Source organism: Ambystoma mexicanum, chromosome 4q (genome assembly GCF_040938575.1).
Source record: "Ambystoma mexicanum isolate Mex_15411 chromosome 4q, UKY_AmexF1_1, whole genome shotgun sequence".
NCBI lineage: Eukaryota > Metazoa > Chordata > Amphibia > Caudata > Ambystomatidae > Ambystoma > Ambystoma mexicanum.
In genome coordinates, this window is record NC_090928.1 from 193,813,943 (window position 1) to 193,832,524 (window position 18,582).

The window sequence follows — 18,582 nt, forward strand, 5'->3', positions numbered from 1 at the left end:
AGGGTGAAGGATGGAGGATTGTGTTACAGATCTGTGAATGCACCACAGCTCAGTTGTCCAAATAAGAGCATCCTATGTAATTATGGCTCTGCTCCCATCTTCACATTCTGACATCTCCATACTCTGGATATCCCAATCCACAAGAGCAAATAGATTTTAAATTGAGAGGTTACCAAATGTTTTAAAAAGGAGACTACAAAAGCAGCTAATACAATAATACACCTCAATGACACTGAAATGTATTGAAATCCACCCCGCAACACATTCTGGAGCAGTTTTACGGACAGAATTATATTGTTTAATGAATAAGCACATTGAAACACACGTTATCTCAAACATAGTTTTACTGATTCTTGCAGTACACAATGAAACAATTATATTGAGCCCAGGGGTTCTGTTGTCAAAGTCTATGTTCCATGGGAGTTGTCCGTACAGGTTTGTGATAAGATGAAAACATTTCTTTTTTTGTATTTTATTTCATCAGAAAAGTTACATTATGTAAAGTGATTTTAAAAACACAGAAGGAGCAATGGAAAACACATGTAGGGACTGACAATGATCCAAAGTAGAAATATGCAAAAGTGATATCACTGTACAGTCAGAAACCATTATCTGAATCTAGTGTGATTTTCGTTAAAAAAAAAAAAGCAATCAGCGTTCAGCAGAATATTTAAAAAATAAATGTCTATGAATTCTTACCCATTGAAACCAATTGTTTGCTTTGGTGTAATTAAAGTAAACAGTATACATCTACTCACTTTAAATACCAAAGGCAACTTATCAGAAATTCTAAAAGGTGTTCTGGGTCACAGCGGCATTGTCTAAGAACCCAAAACTGTATTCACCATTCATAAAATATTAATATAAACCAGATAAAACCACTCGCACTGTTTGCACTCTGCAACAGCAGAACACATTGTTTTTCATACAATCCCATCGGAAATGACTAGTTGTACACCCTATAGAGCTGAACGTGAACTACTAAAATTGGAATTAATCCAGAGAGAGGGCCTGCCCTAGGATAGTGTCATTGTTTCACAAAAAAGGTCAGACTATTTACAGGAAAAGTCAATTACTATAGACATAATTTATAAATACATTTGCATAAATCAGAACAAATCAAAAAAGAAACACTTGCGTAGTGTTTACGATTAGAAAAAAAAAACCTTTAAAACAGGTTGGACTGATTCATATTTGGTCAAAGCAGGAAAGAAGTGTCATTCAGAAAAAATAGCTTTAAATTAATTTCCATATGTACAAAAAGAAGAAACCAGAGGTTGTGCCTTACAACTATGTTACCACTGTATTTCCTATTTTTCTTTATAAAGTAGGACAATATATCTAAATTACTGATTAATAGTGGAATAAATTAATATTTGAAAATATGTTTTACCCTTGTGGGAACAGTAAATAACGTAAAGGGAGCAAACAAATAAAATAAGAAACCCTTATAAAAGATTGCATTTGTGTTACTTGAAATATAGCAATGCTATTTTCTGCTGTGCCAATAGTTTGACTTAATCTATCACAGAGCTTTGATAGCTAAACATACACTAGATCCCGATTTTGCACAATGTTGTTGGCCTGTTGGCTTTCTTCATCATCAGTCTGTTGACTCTCTGAATCCTGAGGTTCACTGTAGTCATACTCAATCGGCTTCGGATAGCTGTACGGGTAACCATTGTCATCAAAAAAACGTCTGAACGTGAATTCATAAAAGGCATGCTCTGGATGCTTGCCATTTTTATACCACCCATTAAGAGTGTCATTCACATTACCCTCCTTGTCTTCCTCGCTCCGTAGCTTTTCTGGATCAACAGGGTCGAAGTTTGAGGTGTCTGTAGGATGTGTAATTTTTGGAATGTATAAAGCAGGCTGCTGTCGCAAGTCACTTGAAAAATCAATATTTTTTAAAAATGGATGTGCTTTTATTTCATCTGCACCATTTTTCCCAAGTCTATCTTCTGGTCCATGGCAGAGTTTTATAATAAGATCAGATGCTTCTGGGCTCAGCTTGGCATGAGGTGTTATGTGAAGAGTTGTTTGCCAATTTATCACCTTGAAAAAAAGAAAAAGAAGTGTTAAAATTAAGCATTTTATAATACATGGCAAGCCACTACATGAAAAACAGAACATAGTTTGTGTTTAGTAGGCTTTCTACATAAGAAATCAGGATAACTAGAGCCGCAAGTGTTAACTATTTCTAAAGAGTGCTCATCCCACCAGTAGTAGCAATGAGTGAGAACGTAAGAGTGGTTTTTAACCAATTTGCTCAACTAACCAGACTAACTCAAGCCTGTTCCATTTTCTAGTTGCATCAAACGGTATCAGTTTTAACTGATCATCTCTGCATCCCTTACCTTTAGCATGGCTGGCAAATAGTATGTTAGTAAGTCAGTGTTGTGGGGAATGGGTGGTGCGATGGTAATAAAGCAAAGAGTTTAGGATTCAAATATGCAGTCTTTAACCTATAGAGTAATAAACCTTTAGATCTAGGTCTCAACTCTCTCGAATATATGCTTTCTGGAAAGTTCAAAAGATTAAACAGTTGCAAGATGTGGGTGAAATGGACCAGAATGGAATTTTAGAAAAAGCTTTCTGAAAACCACAGGCCCAAACTGGACAGAAGTGTTTGCAGAAAGCGAACCAAACAACGCCACCAGGACGACCTATAGTGTCGGGATGTGGTTCAATATTGGAACCTATCGGGAAGTTCATTGATTACTTCTTGAAGCATCTGAGTCAGAAAACACTGACATACCTGCGTGACACCATGTCGACCATCAACAAATTTGAACATCAACCCTTTAATCCATTGAAGACATACTAGTCACTATGGATATTAACACAGCCTTTACACCAGTATCCCCCAAGATTCAGCGGTGGAATGTATCAGGCACCATCTTACGCATCATATGATACAAACGAGAGTCCCGACCAACTTTATAGTTGAGTTGTTGGAATTAGCGCTTACAAACAACTTCTTCCAATTTGAGGAGACCTTCTATTTCCAAATCCGTGGGACAGCAATGGGGGCAGCATTTGCCCCAAGTATGGCCATCATCTTCATGGCAGAATATGAATATAACAATGTACTGAACACACGCACTCGATTTCTTGACAACATAGTGCTTTGGCACAGATACATTGATGATATTTTTATCTGGAAAGGGGAGACCAATACCCTCATGGACTTCTTCGACTGGATCAATAATTGTACGGAAGAGATAAAATTCACCATCCATAGCAGCAATACCAGTATCAATTTCTTGGATTTGACTATTAGACCTAAAAACAATCAATTGGAATGTACCATGTTTAAGAAGGAGAACGACTGCAATACAGTACTCCACTACAAAAGCAACCATCCGTGCAATCTGAGAAATAACCTCCCGTATGGTCAGTTTTTACGAGTCCGTAGAAACTGCACAGACATCTCAGAATTTAAAAAGAATGCGCCAGCCCTGGAAGACAAGTTGAAAGCTAGAGGCTACCCTAAAAAACTGCTTAGAGACACCCAGAAGAGGGCTAGATTTACGCCTAGAGAAGCTCTACTCTTACCCAAAGCCCATGACACCCAGGAAGATAACATCATGGCTTGAGTCAACACATTTGGACCTAGTACCACTAAACTTAAAGGACTAATAAGAACATTCTGGGCACTTATTCAGCTCAGCATACCTGATGAACCCATGCCAAGAATGGCATTGAAGAGATCAACAAATTTGAAGGACATGCTCACCCATGCCAGGATGAGCAAAAAGACTACCAGATTGTCTTTGTGGAACCTAAGAGAAATCAATGGGCACCATCCCTGTGGAAATTGCACAGCATGCAAACAAACTAAAAAAATGACCTCCTTCCATATAGGCAGTAAGGAGTGGAAATTAAGGCACTTTTCTAATTGCAAATCAAGCAACGTGATCTACATCATTGAATGCCCCTGTGGGTTACGATATGTGGGGCAAACATCGAGACTGGTACATAAAAGAATTGGGGAACACCGGTCCCGTATTCGGTGCAGAACCATCACGGCACCACTGGTACCACACTTCCTTGAACTTCAGCATGGACCAGACAATTTCTTATGGTGGGTTGCAGACAAAGTACATAACACCAGTAACATCACCAATTCCCTTAACTTCAAAGAGTCATGGTGAATGTACAAACTCCAGGCCACAACTATGGGCCTTAACGAGGCACAACTCCAGAGCCACTCTTAATGGCCCCTCTCACACTGCCTCACTGAGCCTGCAATGCCAGGCCACACACCGGCCACACATCGTGTACCCTGCCCTGTAGCCCCTCCCTCATAGTGTAACATGCACCTCCCAGCGGCGCCTAAAGCAGGACTTTTCCTCTGCTGTAGCTCACGCCGGCATTAGGAGATAAGTGCCTTTCTCCCATGTCAGTAGCATTTGGTTGCCATGACTTCGCTTCCAACCCGCATGCACGGAGGTGCAGCATTCCCTTTACTGCACCTGCGCACTAACATCCTGTGGAACACAGCTCCATTCTGGGATCCAGCTAGCTCGCAGATTGACGCATTCACAGCGGCTACTGAATGGCAGGTACAGAACTCCCCCCGTTTTTGTCAGCCTGCCAGTGCTAGGCAAACTTCCTTTAACAACCTGCTAGTACTTTGTGCGCCCGCAGACCAATCATGCTGCATTTCTTTTTCGATCTCACAGACTCGTGCAGCTCCGCTCCTTCTTCGCATGCTAGGTCCCTCCAGCACTTTGCCTCCTCTAACCCAATTCACCACTGATTGTTCTCAATTTAGTGACCCCTCAGAAGCCTCGTAGTCCGCTGTGTGAGCTTCTCAATTGAGGTAGTGCCTTCTCGGAAGTCGCGTAGCGATTCACTCTTCACAGGGTTCTCGCTTTATACTCCCGACGCCCAACTAACCATCTGACACGTAGACCGCCTGGATGTGTTGCGTCGAGGATAAATAAATCGTGGCATATCCACAACCCCAAGAACTGAAGAGTCAAGTAAGGCTCTCACTCACATCGCGTTCCTCGCAAGTCAAATCTCTGTGCACTCAGCTAACAGTGCTATGTCCAACATGTTCAGGCTAACGACTGGAATGCCCCTACCCCCCCATGCTATGCCCCGCGCCTTTCTGTACACTTACGCCTGGGCCTTAAACTTTCCATAACGTCTGGCGGCTCATCATCTCATGGCCCTGTGAACGCGCTCGAGGATCCTCCAGCTTTGATCCCTCCTTCAGAGGAGATTGCAAAGCCCTCTACAATCTGTCCTGAAAAATCAAATGACTCCTCTTCTGTGATCTGCATGTCCGACAAAACCATGCAAGAGTGTTATGAGACCCACCACCCTGCCTTCGATGAGCAAGGCTCTTTCACCTCGTGCCTTGCTACGCAATCTCTACTCATTCCAGCTCATGATTCAAATCCTTACCACCCCCCTCTCTATTCAGAGGTAATGGGTAGGTCAAATCACGGAGCTTACACCGCTGCCTCTGACAAAGCTGATTCGAATGGGGCAATGGCAAGAAACGATAAAAAAAAATTGAAAAACAAATCCGAACCACCCCTACAATGAACCAATAGCACACTCAACAACATCCCCCATCGGCAAATGGTGCCGCTCCCATCTTATCAACCAGAAAGGTCACCCTGAACGACCTCGCTGACTCAAGGCTCTCCAATTCTCTGGAAATGTTTCCAACCGACTGCCCTAACGACATTATTTCCTCTCCGGAGTTTGACTCATCATGCAACACTGAAGTCCCATCATTTGCCAAACCCACCCCACGTCCATCTTTTGGCTTCCCTTCATTTCCCAACCTTAATATAGAACATGCCCTCACGGCTATAAACACTTCGATGTTGGCACTCACCAAACTTTTTGAACTCGTAGACTCCCGTGTAGGTTCACAGGAACTCTTGCTAAACAACTTAATTAGCAAAATTGATTGGATGGCAATAAACTTTCCAGCATTTGTGAAAACTGAGTTAAGCACTCTAAGTATAATATCTCCCTCTGAGAGAGACATTCCACCTGCCGAGGAGCTCAATAGGACTGTGACCCAAATTCCAACTCCCCAGATCCCTGACCCTCCGGAAACATCTCTGGTACCAGTGGTGGACCTATGTCCTGAGTCTGAATCATCCCCCTCTCCTCCACCAGTCCATAGTCCAATCTATGAGATCTTCGATCGCCGTTCACAAAATAAGAGAAGAAAACGTAAAAAACACAACAAATCATCATTACTCCAAAGTCTGAACAACATCGCAGACCCGATATTGGAAAATCCGCAAACAAAAACAAAAAAACCCCCCAAGAATCAACCTTTGACTAAAAAACAAAATCTACCGGCTTCTAAAGCTAAAAAGTTTGTAGAAAATATTTTTACTACCGCCTGAACAGAAAGCGCTCCCTAGCGAGGCTGTGGCCCAAGCGATCCTTGCTCTGCCTTCCAAAGAGCCCACCTTGAATCCTGAGCTGCCCTCTGATGGTGTGATGTCTCTCGCAGGTAAGAAGCCTGTCTCTATATTTTCGTGTACTGTGCCTGCATTACCATTATGTGAAGCAGAATCCTCACACAAGGTCAATACAAATGATGACTTAATGAATATATCAGTTTATCCAAACAACATATCTATCATGGAAACGGTACACCAAAGTCTTCATCATGACGGAGCCAGATCTCAACTTCGAGATCCAATGTTCTGCATTGTATTAGACCATGATGCAAATCCTTTCATGACCCTTGAACAAAAAAGAAGAAAATTGGTGAGGAGAGCCCCTTTTCCTAAAGGCTCTCCTTTGAGAGACCAAGAGCGTATAGCCCCGAATAATGCTTCTTCCTTCCCCACCACTGAAACCACAAATGTAGACGACCCTACCAGTGCACACTTTCCTGCTGATCAGTCCGACTTAAACCCCCATCATGTGGCTGCCTCCCAAGAAGCTGAATGGCTACCCAGAGCTCTATCAAACGAAACTCTCAGGCTTACCATGATTGACAGATTATTTGAAGATCCCTTTCCAAACAGGAATACTATACTTACAATATTTCACTCCCTACCCCAGTTAACACATTATCTCAGAGGACATTGACGGTGTATCCTATCCCATACCAGCTCACCAAGACATTGTTGATGTCAAAATTCGATCTTTAATTGTAAAAAAACACGTCTGGGACCAATGCCAATTACTTCTTGAAAAAGGCCTCCTCCTTGAACCTATTGCTCCGCCGGCTCCTGACCTCCAGAACTTACTGAGCCCAAAAAAACAAACCCCCCCCTTCAATTCACCTCGAACTCATCATGTACCAACTGCAATCCAACTACTAAATCCCAACCTCCACCACAACAATCCAAATGGGGATGGGTTTCCTCTGCCAGAGCCTTAGAAAATAATAATCACTAGCAAGCTAGGGCCCCTCTTCACCAAATCACCCTCATATCTTGGAATACCCGCGGGTTTTCCCAATTACTGAACTCCAAATCTCTATTACTTAATAACTACGATGTTATTCTGTTACAAGAGACATGGATGTCCAGCACTCCTCTTTGGCCGGATCACCAACCTGCAGCAATTAACGCCTCTAAATCAGCTAAGGGGAGACCTGCTGCAGGTCTGCTTATAGCAGTAAGAACTGACTCAACTAACCATATCTGCATGGAAAAGTCCAGATCCTGGCATCCAACCAGCCTTAATTATGACTGAGAATAAAAACCATACTTTCTATCCTAAGACTGCGGTTATTAACATATATTGGAATCCAGTCTCTGCTGATGCTCCACAATTCACTGACAAAGTCGAGCTTATTCTTGACCAAATTCTTCCCGAACCTGACATAACTAATACAATAATCGCTGCCGATTTCAACTTGAATCTCTTACAGTCCTTTGAAAAACGAAACAATACTAGACCAAGCAAATGGCTATCTCGAATGAAAATCAGAAATTTTACATTACTAAATGGCACATTCCCTATGGATGTGCCCCCAAGACCAACTTGGAAACGAGGCAATATTCAATCAACTCTAGACTATGTTTTCATTTCCAACAACTCAACGAAAACAATAAATAACTTTCAAATCCTTGAAACCTCCGCGAGCGATCACAACTTGGTAGTAACCTCTTGAAGTCCTTATCCTAAATTAAACAATGAGTACTATAAAGTCCCACTTGCAATTAATAATGCAAGGACAAGACTCCGGTGGACCTCACCTCGCATAAATTACCTAACACAACTCTTGCATCAACAACAAGATCAGTCGGCCCATACCCACTACAACGATTTAATTCAAATTATTCACGAATCGAGCAATAAATATACCAAGCCGACCTTTAAACATAAATACAAATGGAACCCTGATATAACTGCCCTCAAAGCAAAACTAAGATCTGACTTAAGATCATTCTCGGCTCTAAATAATACACCAGCAAAACAAAAAATAAAAAAATAAATATAGAAATCAAATTAAGCAAATAATAGCGTCTACAAAGCAACACAACACAGAAACTATGCTAAAAGCAATTTTATCCAAAAAAGCTGGCGAAATATGGGAACTAATAAACAGATCAGATAAAACAGCTGAAAAATCCATTCTATTAAACTGCATCGACCAAAGGATCTGGGTAAAACATTATGGAAACCTTCTATTCAAACCGCAAGAAGTTAACTCTGCTACAAATCAAAGTAGTTTTGGTAACAAAACACTGGCTTTTGATCCCTTGGATATAATCACTATAATAAAAAAACTAAATAATTCACGTGCCCCCGGCCCTGACATGATAAATGCTATTTCAAAAGAAAACCCAGAAGCATGGGCTGAGGTTTTATTCTTAATTTTTAAAAATATCATAACCCAAAACAAATTTCCACCATCATGGCAAATAGCAATTATAATCCCCATTTTTAAATTGGGCGATAGCACTTCCCCTTCTAACTACCGCCCTATAGCTCTATTAGATGTGCCAGGGAAAATTTTAGCAAGACTGGTAGTCCGTGACTTTACAAATTGGCTCTGCGAACAGGATCTAATGGATCACTATCAATATGGCTTTGTACCATGCATAGGTACATCACTAAATTTAATCACTATTGCCATATTGAAAGCTGAAGCCATTTGTTTAAAACAACCAATCTATCTTGTCCTAGTCGACTTCAAACAAGCCTTCAACTCTATTTCTCGCACCCTGCGATGGGAGAAACTTGGTAATGCCAACTGCCCGACACATATTCTTGATTTAATTTTATTGTTCTACTCGAACACGAGTGTAAGAGTAAAACTTACCACTGACGGACTCCTGTCTGATACAATAAGAACAAATACAGGTCTAAAACAGGGATGTCCGTTCGCCTCAATCCTTTTTAACTTTTAGATCAGTGATTTTTTAAAAGAAATGTTGACCGTCCGGTCGTTCTCACCACGGATAGGTTCCTTAACAATTCCCTACATACTATATGCAGATGATATGGTCCTCTTTGGCAAAACACCCATAGGACTTCAGAGGAAACTAGGTGCGTTATCAAAATACGCAGAAACAAACAAACTTGAAATCAATATCAAAAAAACAAAAATTTTAACTGTTCAAACATCTCCCAAAAAATCCAAAATCAAATTCAAGTGGTACATTTCTAACTGCCCACTCGAGATAATATACCAGTATAAATATCTAGGAGTTAACATCAATGCAAGTATAGCCAACACTCCATACAAAGATGAAATCTCTAACAGAATGAAACTTTTGGCAATTCAAGCTAAAGCTTTACAAAGAAAGTATGGTTGGTTTTCCTTAATACCTGCTCGTATGTTTTACTTACAGAAAGCAGTTCCTATTATAACAAATGGAAGTCACACCAAGATTATGAATAAACAAATAAACTGGGACTACATTGAAGGTATATACTGGAAAACATTACTGCCAGTCCCGCAGAGTTTCCCAATAACCATACTTAGATATGAACTTGGGCTGTCTTCTTTAGCCGTGGCAGTCTCATGGGCAATGTTAGCACTTTACCGGAAAGCCCGGCTTACTTCAGATAACGTCAAAAATGTATTTCCGGCAATAAGAGATCGGATGAATTCCTCAAACGATAACTCGATCTCTCCATGGGTTGAGGAATGTAAAAAAACTCTTGATAGAGCTGACATTTCTCTTAATGACCTTGCCCTTTTCCCGGATAAAGCAAAAATCAAGCTTCTTAGATATGATTGGATCACCACAAGGGAAAAATGTCTTCAATACTCAGCCTTTAAAGCAGGCCCGTTTATTGTAAAAGCACTGAATGACATTCCGAAATACATTTCAACTTTCCCTGATAGATCATATGCGGATACTTTTTTGCGCTTTAGATTAGACCTAATTCCAACTAAGATCAAACTGGCCCAATACTCCAAAACTCTAATCCTAAGCACCACCTGCAGATTTTGCAAAAACCGTATGAAAGAAGAATCTACCTTCCATCTAATCTCGGAATGCTCTTCTTTACTTGATCTAAGGATAAGATATTTTTTTAAGTTCTTTAAACATAAAGTACTACTCACAAAAGAACAATTGTGGTATGAAATATTTAACACAGCAAATGTCTCCTTAATTATAGCAACGGTGCAATATCTGAATTCTCTGAACTTAGTGGGAAACCAATGCAACCATTATACCATGTAACTGCTGTGATGTCTTTCCATCGTATCATATCACACAAAATATCACTTGTTTTTTTGTTGTTCTATGTGACTCCAAGTTGGATAGATTATTGTAATGAAATATATGACCTGATACATATGTCTGTGTAAAATGTCTGTGTAAAAAGAAAGAAATGTAACCTTGATGTAAAATATTGAAAAAGTTGATTTTTCAACTAAAACAATTTTGAATAAAAAAATAAAAAAAAGAAGCCCTGCAGAATGCCTCACCTCTCCCTAGTCAGGTCCAGCCACCAGCAACGTCTCACCTTTAAAAACACAACATTTCCTCACATCACATTCCAGATGGGACCTCAGCAGGGATTCCAGAAGTATGTACATGTCAGGATGCACAGATAGCATCCACACAAGCAAGTAACATTACATTAACTGTATCTAGGTTCAAAGATTGTTCCCAAAAGAACGATGTTACAGAGGGCTTCCATCTTAAGGCTGTTCTCTCCCATTCTCACTTGCCTTTTTTGGGGGGATGGGGAGAATTTCCCCCACCTCCCCAAATCCCAGTGACATTGTGTGCCACCCTTCCCACCAGAGGCCTCCCGACAGGAAATGCGTTAACTATGTCCACACGAATGCCACAGCAACAAAGAACAGAAAACATTTTGAGAATGCTTAACTGCGGTTCAGCCTATGGATCACATTACTGGGAAAGCTCATTTGCAATAATACTTGACAGAGGAGCATATGAATGAAAAAGGCTTCATGTCCTTTTACCCCACCTGGAAAGGAAGCAGAGTGTCTGATCTGTCCCCTTTGGTACATTGTTTAAAGAATAGCCACTGTCAATAAACTAGGTTATACAAATTGGCTGCAGTAATGAATTGTCCTTGAACCTCAGAACAGTGCGTCTATGATTGGCAGAGAGACCAATAGATGCCTTCGGGGTAGAAACAGGGGAGACTGCTGAACAATCGTCGGTTGCCCTGCTTTATCGCATTAAGGCACATGGGTAACCGTTGACACATTTTTAAAGAAATTAATAATCCAACTTTCAGTGATACTGGAGGACTGGATGTTGCAACAAACAAGTCAACAGGACTTAGGCAACTTACCTCAGAATGTCTATGTTAGCTAATACTTTGCCGAGCAAGGGTGCTCTGTTTTGCCGGCTGGCTAGATTTGAATAACACTGGTTGAGCGATGTCCTGAGAATGGCCATTGATGATCACTATGACTTTTTTAAATGGTTGGGTCCCTTCCATCGACCAGCCTGAAAGAGCGTTGTTGTAAATAGTAAATCTAATATTGTCCTGCACGTCTTCGGTATCCAGGGACAGAAAGTAACTAAGCAAGTCTCGCTCACTGATGGAGACTGCTCTGACTTGGTCGGATGTCATTTATTTTTATAATAATGTTTTATTTCAGAGTTATTCTATAAAAGCTATTTTAATACAAATCATACATAGGCAGAAATAGTTGAGAACAATTTAAGAACATATTTAAAAGTATCAAATGCTTTTCAAACTCAAGTTAAGAAAATACACCCAAAGCGGTCTCCCTCTGCACTATACTACTCATATTAGGTGCAAAGGTACCTTACTAACATGCGCCATTCCTATGACTTTCCACACAATTGCTGCAGAAAGCACACCACAAAACATCAAGCGAGGCAGAGGTGCGTGGGGATTCTTATGCCCCTAATAATTCTAATTCATTTGGATATGGTTGCGTTTATGCTGCATATTACTTTAAGTCATTCACTACACAGCCTGGTTAAACTTGTGCTGATGTGTGATTGGGCAAGGCTGCTGAGGTGGCATGAGTTTTCCGGGGGGGGGGGGGGGGGGGGGGGGGGGGGGGGGGGGGTGTGTGTGTGTGTGTGTGTGTGTGTGTGTGTGTGTGTGTGTGTGTGTGTGTGTGTGTGTGTGTGTGTGTGTGTGTGTGTGTGTGTGTGTGTGTGTGTGTGTGTGTGTGTGTGTGTGTGTGTGTGTGTGTGTGTGTGTGTGTGTGTGTGTGTGTGTGTGTGTGTGTGTGTGTGTGTGTGTGTGTGTGTGTGTGTGTGTGTGTGTGTGTGTGTGTGTGTGTGTGTGTGTGTGTGTGTGTGTGTGTGTGTGTGTGTGTGTGTGTGTGTGTGTGTGTGTGTGTGTGTGTGTGTGTGTGTGTGTGTGTGTGTGTGTGTGTGTGTGTGTGTGTGTGTGTGTGTGTGTGTGTGTGTGTGTGTGTGTGTGTGTGTGTGTGTGTGTGTGTGTGTGTGTGTGTGTGTGTGTGTGTGTGTGTGTGTGTGTGTGTGTATATATATATATATATATATATATATATATATATATATATATGTGATACATTATTCACCGTAATCTTATGTCTGGTGTTTGTTTCTGCTTAGATTCATATGCTCTGCATAATCTGACATCTAGTGGAAGTCGCAGAGTATTACAAGATGTTTTTAGAAAACGAATGTCGACAGGGCATGTTTAATAATACTATCCCTAGTGTGTCGTGTACTGTACCAATGGTCCTTCACGCGTAGAGGTCCCTAAGATTGTTAGTTTCTGACATGAGGTTGCATGAAGTGTAGCGTGAGCACAAATGTGATAAAGCAGAAACAGTGACAACCCAGAAAACATCTATGCGCCTACTACTGCAGTAGGAGAGGAAGGGTGGACGCATGTGAATCTAAGCAGATACAAGCACCAGAAATACAATTATGGTGAGTAAATTAATAGTTACTCACCGTAGCGACTAACGTACTCTAGTCCATAGTCCCCTTTCGTATGGGCGTCCCTCGCAAGGGACGGGAAATGGAACCTTTTTCACCAGAAAAATCTTCTTGCACTTTAAATTTAGAGGTGCACGGCAGCAGCCCGGGGAGCATGCGCTCGCCTGACTCTGCCCACCGGCGCCACTCCTCAGTCCCCTTTGACGCGTCGACAATATATAACATTTCCCAATGACACCAGTATTATTAGGGGGAGGATGGTGGGACGTATGGAGGAAAGGGAAGTATGGACTAAGAGTAAGTTAGTCACTAAGGTGAGCAACTATTAATTACTCTTACATCCCGTCCCCTTTCCTCCATACTGTATGGGCAATTACAACTGAATGTAGCCCTAACGTGGGGAGGAGCCCCTCCTTAAGCAAACAGGTTTCTCAGAACCGCCTGCCCGCAAGCCACGTCTGACCTAGAGGCAGCGTCTAGACAGTAATGCTTGCAAAAAGCCAAAGGGGTACCCCAGGGGGCCGCCCTGTTGATGACTTGCCACGGTACATGCCGTTGGAATGCAACAGCCGTGGCCCTGACTGCATGGGCATGCAAATTGTCCGGAACTGGTCTGTGCTGCCCCTCATAGGCCTCCTTGATGGCAGTGACCATCCACCTCGCGATGGAGGCCTTGGAAGCCTGATCACCTGGCCTTGAACCACCTAAGGTGACGAAGAGGGCATATCCCGAATTGTGGAATTCCTTGGTCCTGTCCAGGTAGTACTTCAGAACGCGCCTGACATCTAGACGATGCAAGACCATCAGAGGCTCATCCTTGGGGTCGGCGAGGAAGGTGGGTAATACAATCTCTTCGTTCAGGTGAAAGGCGGACGAGACCTTGGGTAGGAACGCCGGATGCGACCAGAGGACCACTGTAAAGACTGGAGGGGGTGTCTGTACTCCTGCTCTCTATATGGTAGAGGAGAGGCACAGAGTACCCCAGCCAAGATTCGTCATTTGGTAAAAAGTGGGAAAGCAATCAAGGCCTAGCTCTCCTGAGGTGATGCAGGCTGGTTCATAAGTACAGTGTAGTCCCCAAGCACCCACAAAGGAATATCCACACACTGTATTAGTGAAAACACAGTTATTTATGTAATTAAGGTTCAAGGTTATATAAAAAAATCACAATAACTCACGTTGTGCTCAGTTAATCTACAATGGCTAATATATACACAGTTCTACGTGGTACCACAATTACTATTAGATTTCATTAAAGTGCATCAACTGTACTTAGTTTAAATGTCACACATATCAAGTAATAAAGTTAACCAACCATAGACATAGGAGGAAAAGCAGTTGGTTAGAACAATAGGCAGAATACTGGCCCGGTTACCTAGACCCAGTTCTGTGTGAGGATGCCCCCACCTGGGCAACATGTAAATAAAGATATATTGTACAATCCCAGTCCATATTTTGTTCAGAAGAGTCTTATTTCCTTCTAAATAGTTCTACAACCCCAATGTACCTGGAATAGCAGAGTTAGAAGTCAGGTCGTCAACGGATCCTTCTTGAGCGACTCCCTTTAAGGCAGGTGCCACGGATCGTCGAGATCCCACGAGGAAAAAGGGTGAACACTGTCGTTGCGGCAGCAGCTTCGGTTCTTACAATGCTCGTTGACGATCGGTTGAAAACGTCCTGCAAGCTGAGGCGTGCTGTGCGCCTTGACGACGAGTGTTTGTTGCCGCAAAGAGTTACTGAAGAATTTTGGCCCAGCAAGGGCATCGAGTCATTCGGCAACTCTGGTCTCGGGTGGCGGGAAGCCCACCTGGCGGATTCTCCTTGGTCATCGGCAGCCTTGACTTTCTCCGGCAGGATGAAACCGGTTGACGATGAGGAGCAAGGGAGTCCTTGTTTCAATGTTCTTAGGCAAAGGAGCACTGTGGCTCCAGTCGGCGACGGCAGTCGTCGACAGTGATGGACTTCAATGTCCGGGCACTTCTCTTCACGATTCTGCGGCAGTCCCCATCTCCAGTCAGCAGCCTTTCAAGGGTCTGACGTCCAGGGAGCTTTGGCAAAGATCAGCTGGTGCACGATAGTCCCTCGTAGCTCAGGAAGAGGTCTCCTAGCCAGGTTCTCAGATTAGCGAAGGACAGCAATAGCAGTTCTTCTTCCAGTGGGCTTCAAAGTTAAGCATCAGTTTCAACTTCAGCTTCTGAACGATTTCTAGCAGTGAGAGGCCCCCAGATATACTGTTGCTCTCCCATTCACTCTGCTGGGTCACACTCAGGCAACAAATCATTCAGAAGGGCAGTCAAAATGGAGGATACTCAGAGCACCTGTCAAAGTCATCATGGAGCTGCCACCGGCCCCTACCCTGCTCTGTGGGCCACACACAGGTGCCCACAAACATACACTAGGGGCACAGGGTTGTACCCCCCACCTTCTGGGAAGGCCATCTGCATTATCATGACTCTTCCCTGGTATGTGCTCTATGGTGAAGTCTAGCCCTGGCAGGCTAATGGACCACCTGAGCAGTTTCGGTTTTTCAACCTTCATCTGCATAAGCCACTTCAAGGTCCAAACAGACCATAAGCCTCTGAAGGTAGACCCTGTAAGGTAGGGCATAAAACGCCTAAGGATCCAAACTATACTGAAACATTCCTTTTCAACAGTGGCCCACATACGTTCTCTACCCTTGAGTGGTCTACTGATGAATATGATCGGATGTTCCCTCCCTTTGTCACCTAATTGGGACAAGACAGCTCCAATTCCGGTGTCGCAGTCATCCGTCTGGACGATAAAGGGTTTGCTGTAGTCCGGTGCTCACAACACAGGTGCCCTACTCAGACTTTCTTTCAAGCCAACAAAGTCCCTCTGTCCAATTAACCCTTCCTTGGTTGTTTGGGCGAAGTCAAAGCTGTCAGAGGGACAGCTATGGTTCCATAGTCCCCCATAAAGTTGCGATAATACCTAGTGAGGCCCAAAAAGGCTCTCACCTGGGTTTGAGTAGTGGGAGTCTCCCAGTCATGTACATCCTGTACTTTACTGGGGAGAGGTTGGATTTGACCACCTCATGACCAAGATACGAGACTTTCCCTGAGCTATCTGGCACTTGGTGGCCTTGATGGTGAGGTGAGCCCTTTCCAAGGACTGCAACACTTTATCCAAGTGAGTCAAATGCTCCTCCCCAGTGGAACTGTAGATGGCGAGGTTGTCTAAGTAGGCCACACAAAAGGCCTCCAGCCCACTGAGTGCATGATTGACTAAATGTTGGAAAGTGGCAGGTGCATTTTTCAACCAAAAAGGCATGACTCTAAACTGGTAGGGCCCCTCAGCTGTTGAGAATGCAGTCATTCTTTGGCATGGTCAGTCAGAGCCATTTGCCAATAGCCTGAGGTGAGGTCAAGGGTGCTCACAAATTTGGCAGCATCTATGGTGTCCACGAGCTCACCGGCCCTGGGCAATGGGTGCGCGTCAGTTTTGGTGATGGCATTGACCCCTCTTTAGTCGACACAGAACCGCCAATCCTTGGTACCTGCCTGGGAACTTGCCTTGGGGACAAGGACCACTGGACTGGACCAAGGACTGGTTGAGGGTTCAATAACACCTAGATCAAACATCTTGGCGACCTCAGCCTGGATGTGGTTCTTAACTGTATCTGACATACGGTAGCACTTGCTTTTCAAAGGCACACTGTCACCAGTGTCAATTTTGTGCCTACACCAGGGTAAAAGGTCTTTTGTCAGAGAGGCATACTGCCGGAGCAAAGCCCTGCAGGCCCTCTGCTGCTCTGTCGTCAGATCTGGAGAGAGATGCACTCCCTCCACTGAGCCATCCTGAGAGTTGCTATGCAGCAAATCAGGAAGGGGTTCAACTCTCATCCTCTTCTTGCTCTGAAGCCAGTAAGATACATGAGACTTCTCCTCGCTTATGGAAAGGCTTGAGCCTGTTGATGTGGAATACCTGAGGGGCTACCGCAGGGACCCCCCATGTCAACCAGATAATTGACTTCGCCCATCTTGGAGATGATCCTGAAGGGTCCAGTCCATTTGTCCACCAAAGGCTTGGTAGGCTCCATCACAAGGATCTACTGTCTTGGAGTACAATCCACTAGCGAGTACTTCAATTCCTGGCTGGCCTTGAGATTCGCTGTCGCCTGACGCATCATCTGTGTCATCTTCCGCCCAAGGCCTAACACATAGTCCCCCACTTGCTTGGCAGGACCTGGAGGGGTGGCTTCCAAACCTTCTCTCATCAAGGCAAGGGGCCCCCTCACGGAATGTCCAAAGTGTAACTCAAAGGGGCTAAAACCAACACCCTCTTGAGGTACCTCTCTGTAAGGTAACAGCAGGCATGGCAGGAGGCGATCCCATTTCCTGCTTAGGGGCTTTCCAAAAGCACCTAGCATGCCCTTGAGAGTTTTGTTAAATCTCTCAACCAGACCATCGGTCTAGGGAAGGCAAGCGGTGGAGAACTTGAAGGTTACCCCGCACTCTTTCCACATGGTTTTCATGTAACTCAACATGAAGTTGGATCCTCCGTCCGAGACAACCTCCTTAGGGAATCCAACTTGGGTGAAAATGCCCAGGAGAGCCCTGGCAAACACCTTGGCAGTAATAGTCCCAAGGGGTATAGCCTCAGGGTACCTGGTGGTATGATCAACCAAGACCAGGATGAATAGATGTACACCTGAAGTGGGAGGGTCAAGGGAACCGACAATGTCGATGCCACCCTCTCAAATGGTGTGCCCACCACTGGCAACGGCTGCAGTGGGGCAATGACACTGCCTCCAGTCTTGCCAGACAACTGACAAGTTGGTCAGGTCCTGCAGTGGGACTCCACTTCTACTCCCATCCGGTCAGTAAAAATGGGCAAAGAGCCTTTGCTTAGTCTTCCTGGTACCCAGATGTTCAGCTAAGGGCACCTCATACACCAACTGCTGTAGGAAGGGCCGGAAAACCTGGGGTACCACCAACCTCTTGAGGGCACCAGGTTCAGGCTCTGTGGGCTCACTAACAAGGAGCTCACCCTCCCAATAGATCCAGAATGTCCTAGGCACTTCTCCCTGTCCCTGGGACCGGGCCCCTTTCCTCAGACCCCCAGGAGAGAGTGGCACACTCTGACCCCTAGAGAAGTCCACCCGGGAGGGTCCACCTTCAGCCAACAGACACTGAAGGTCGGGGTGGTCCTCCGGGTTGAGCACCTCTCCCGCAGGAGGGTTTTCTGCCTCAGGAGTTGAGTTTGGGTTTTCCAC

General features: G+C 43.9%; 1 protein-coding gene across 1 annotated transcript in view; it reads right to left on the minus strand.

The window, feature by feature from the left end:
* Positions 1–326: 326 nt before the first annotated feature.
* LATS1 (large tumor suppressor kinase 1) overlaps positions 327–18,582 on the minus strand; it is a 659,187-nt gene continuing 640,931 nt past the window's right edge. Inside the window, exon 8 of the mRNA XM_069607721.1 lies at positions 327–2,058. Within this exon, the coding sequence (XP_069463822.1) occupies positions 1,543–2,058 (516 nt within the window). The 3' untranslated portion in view covers positions 327–1,542. The remainder of the gene's footprint in view (positions 2,059–18,582) is intronic.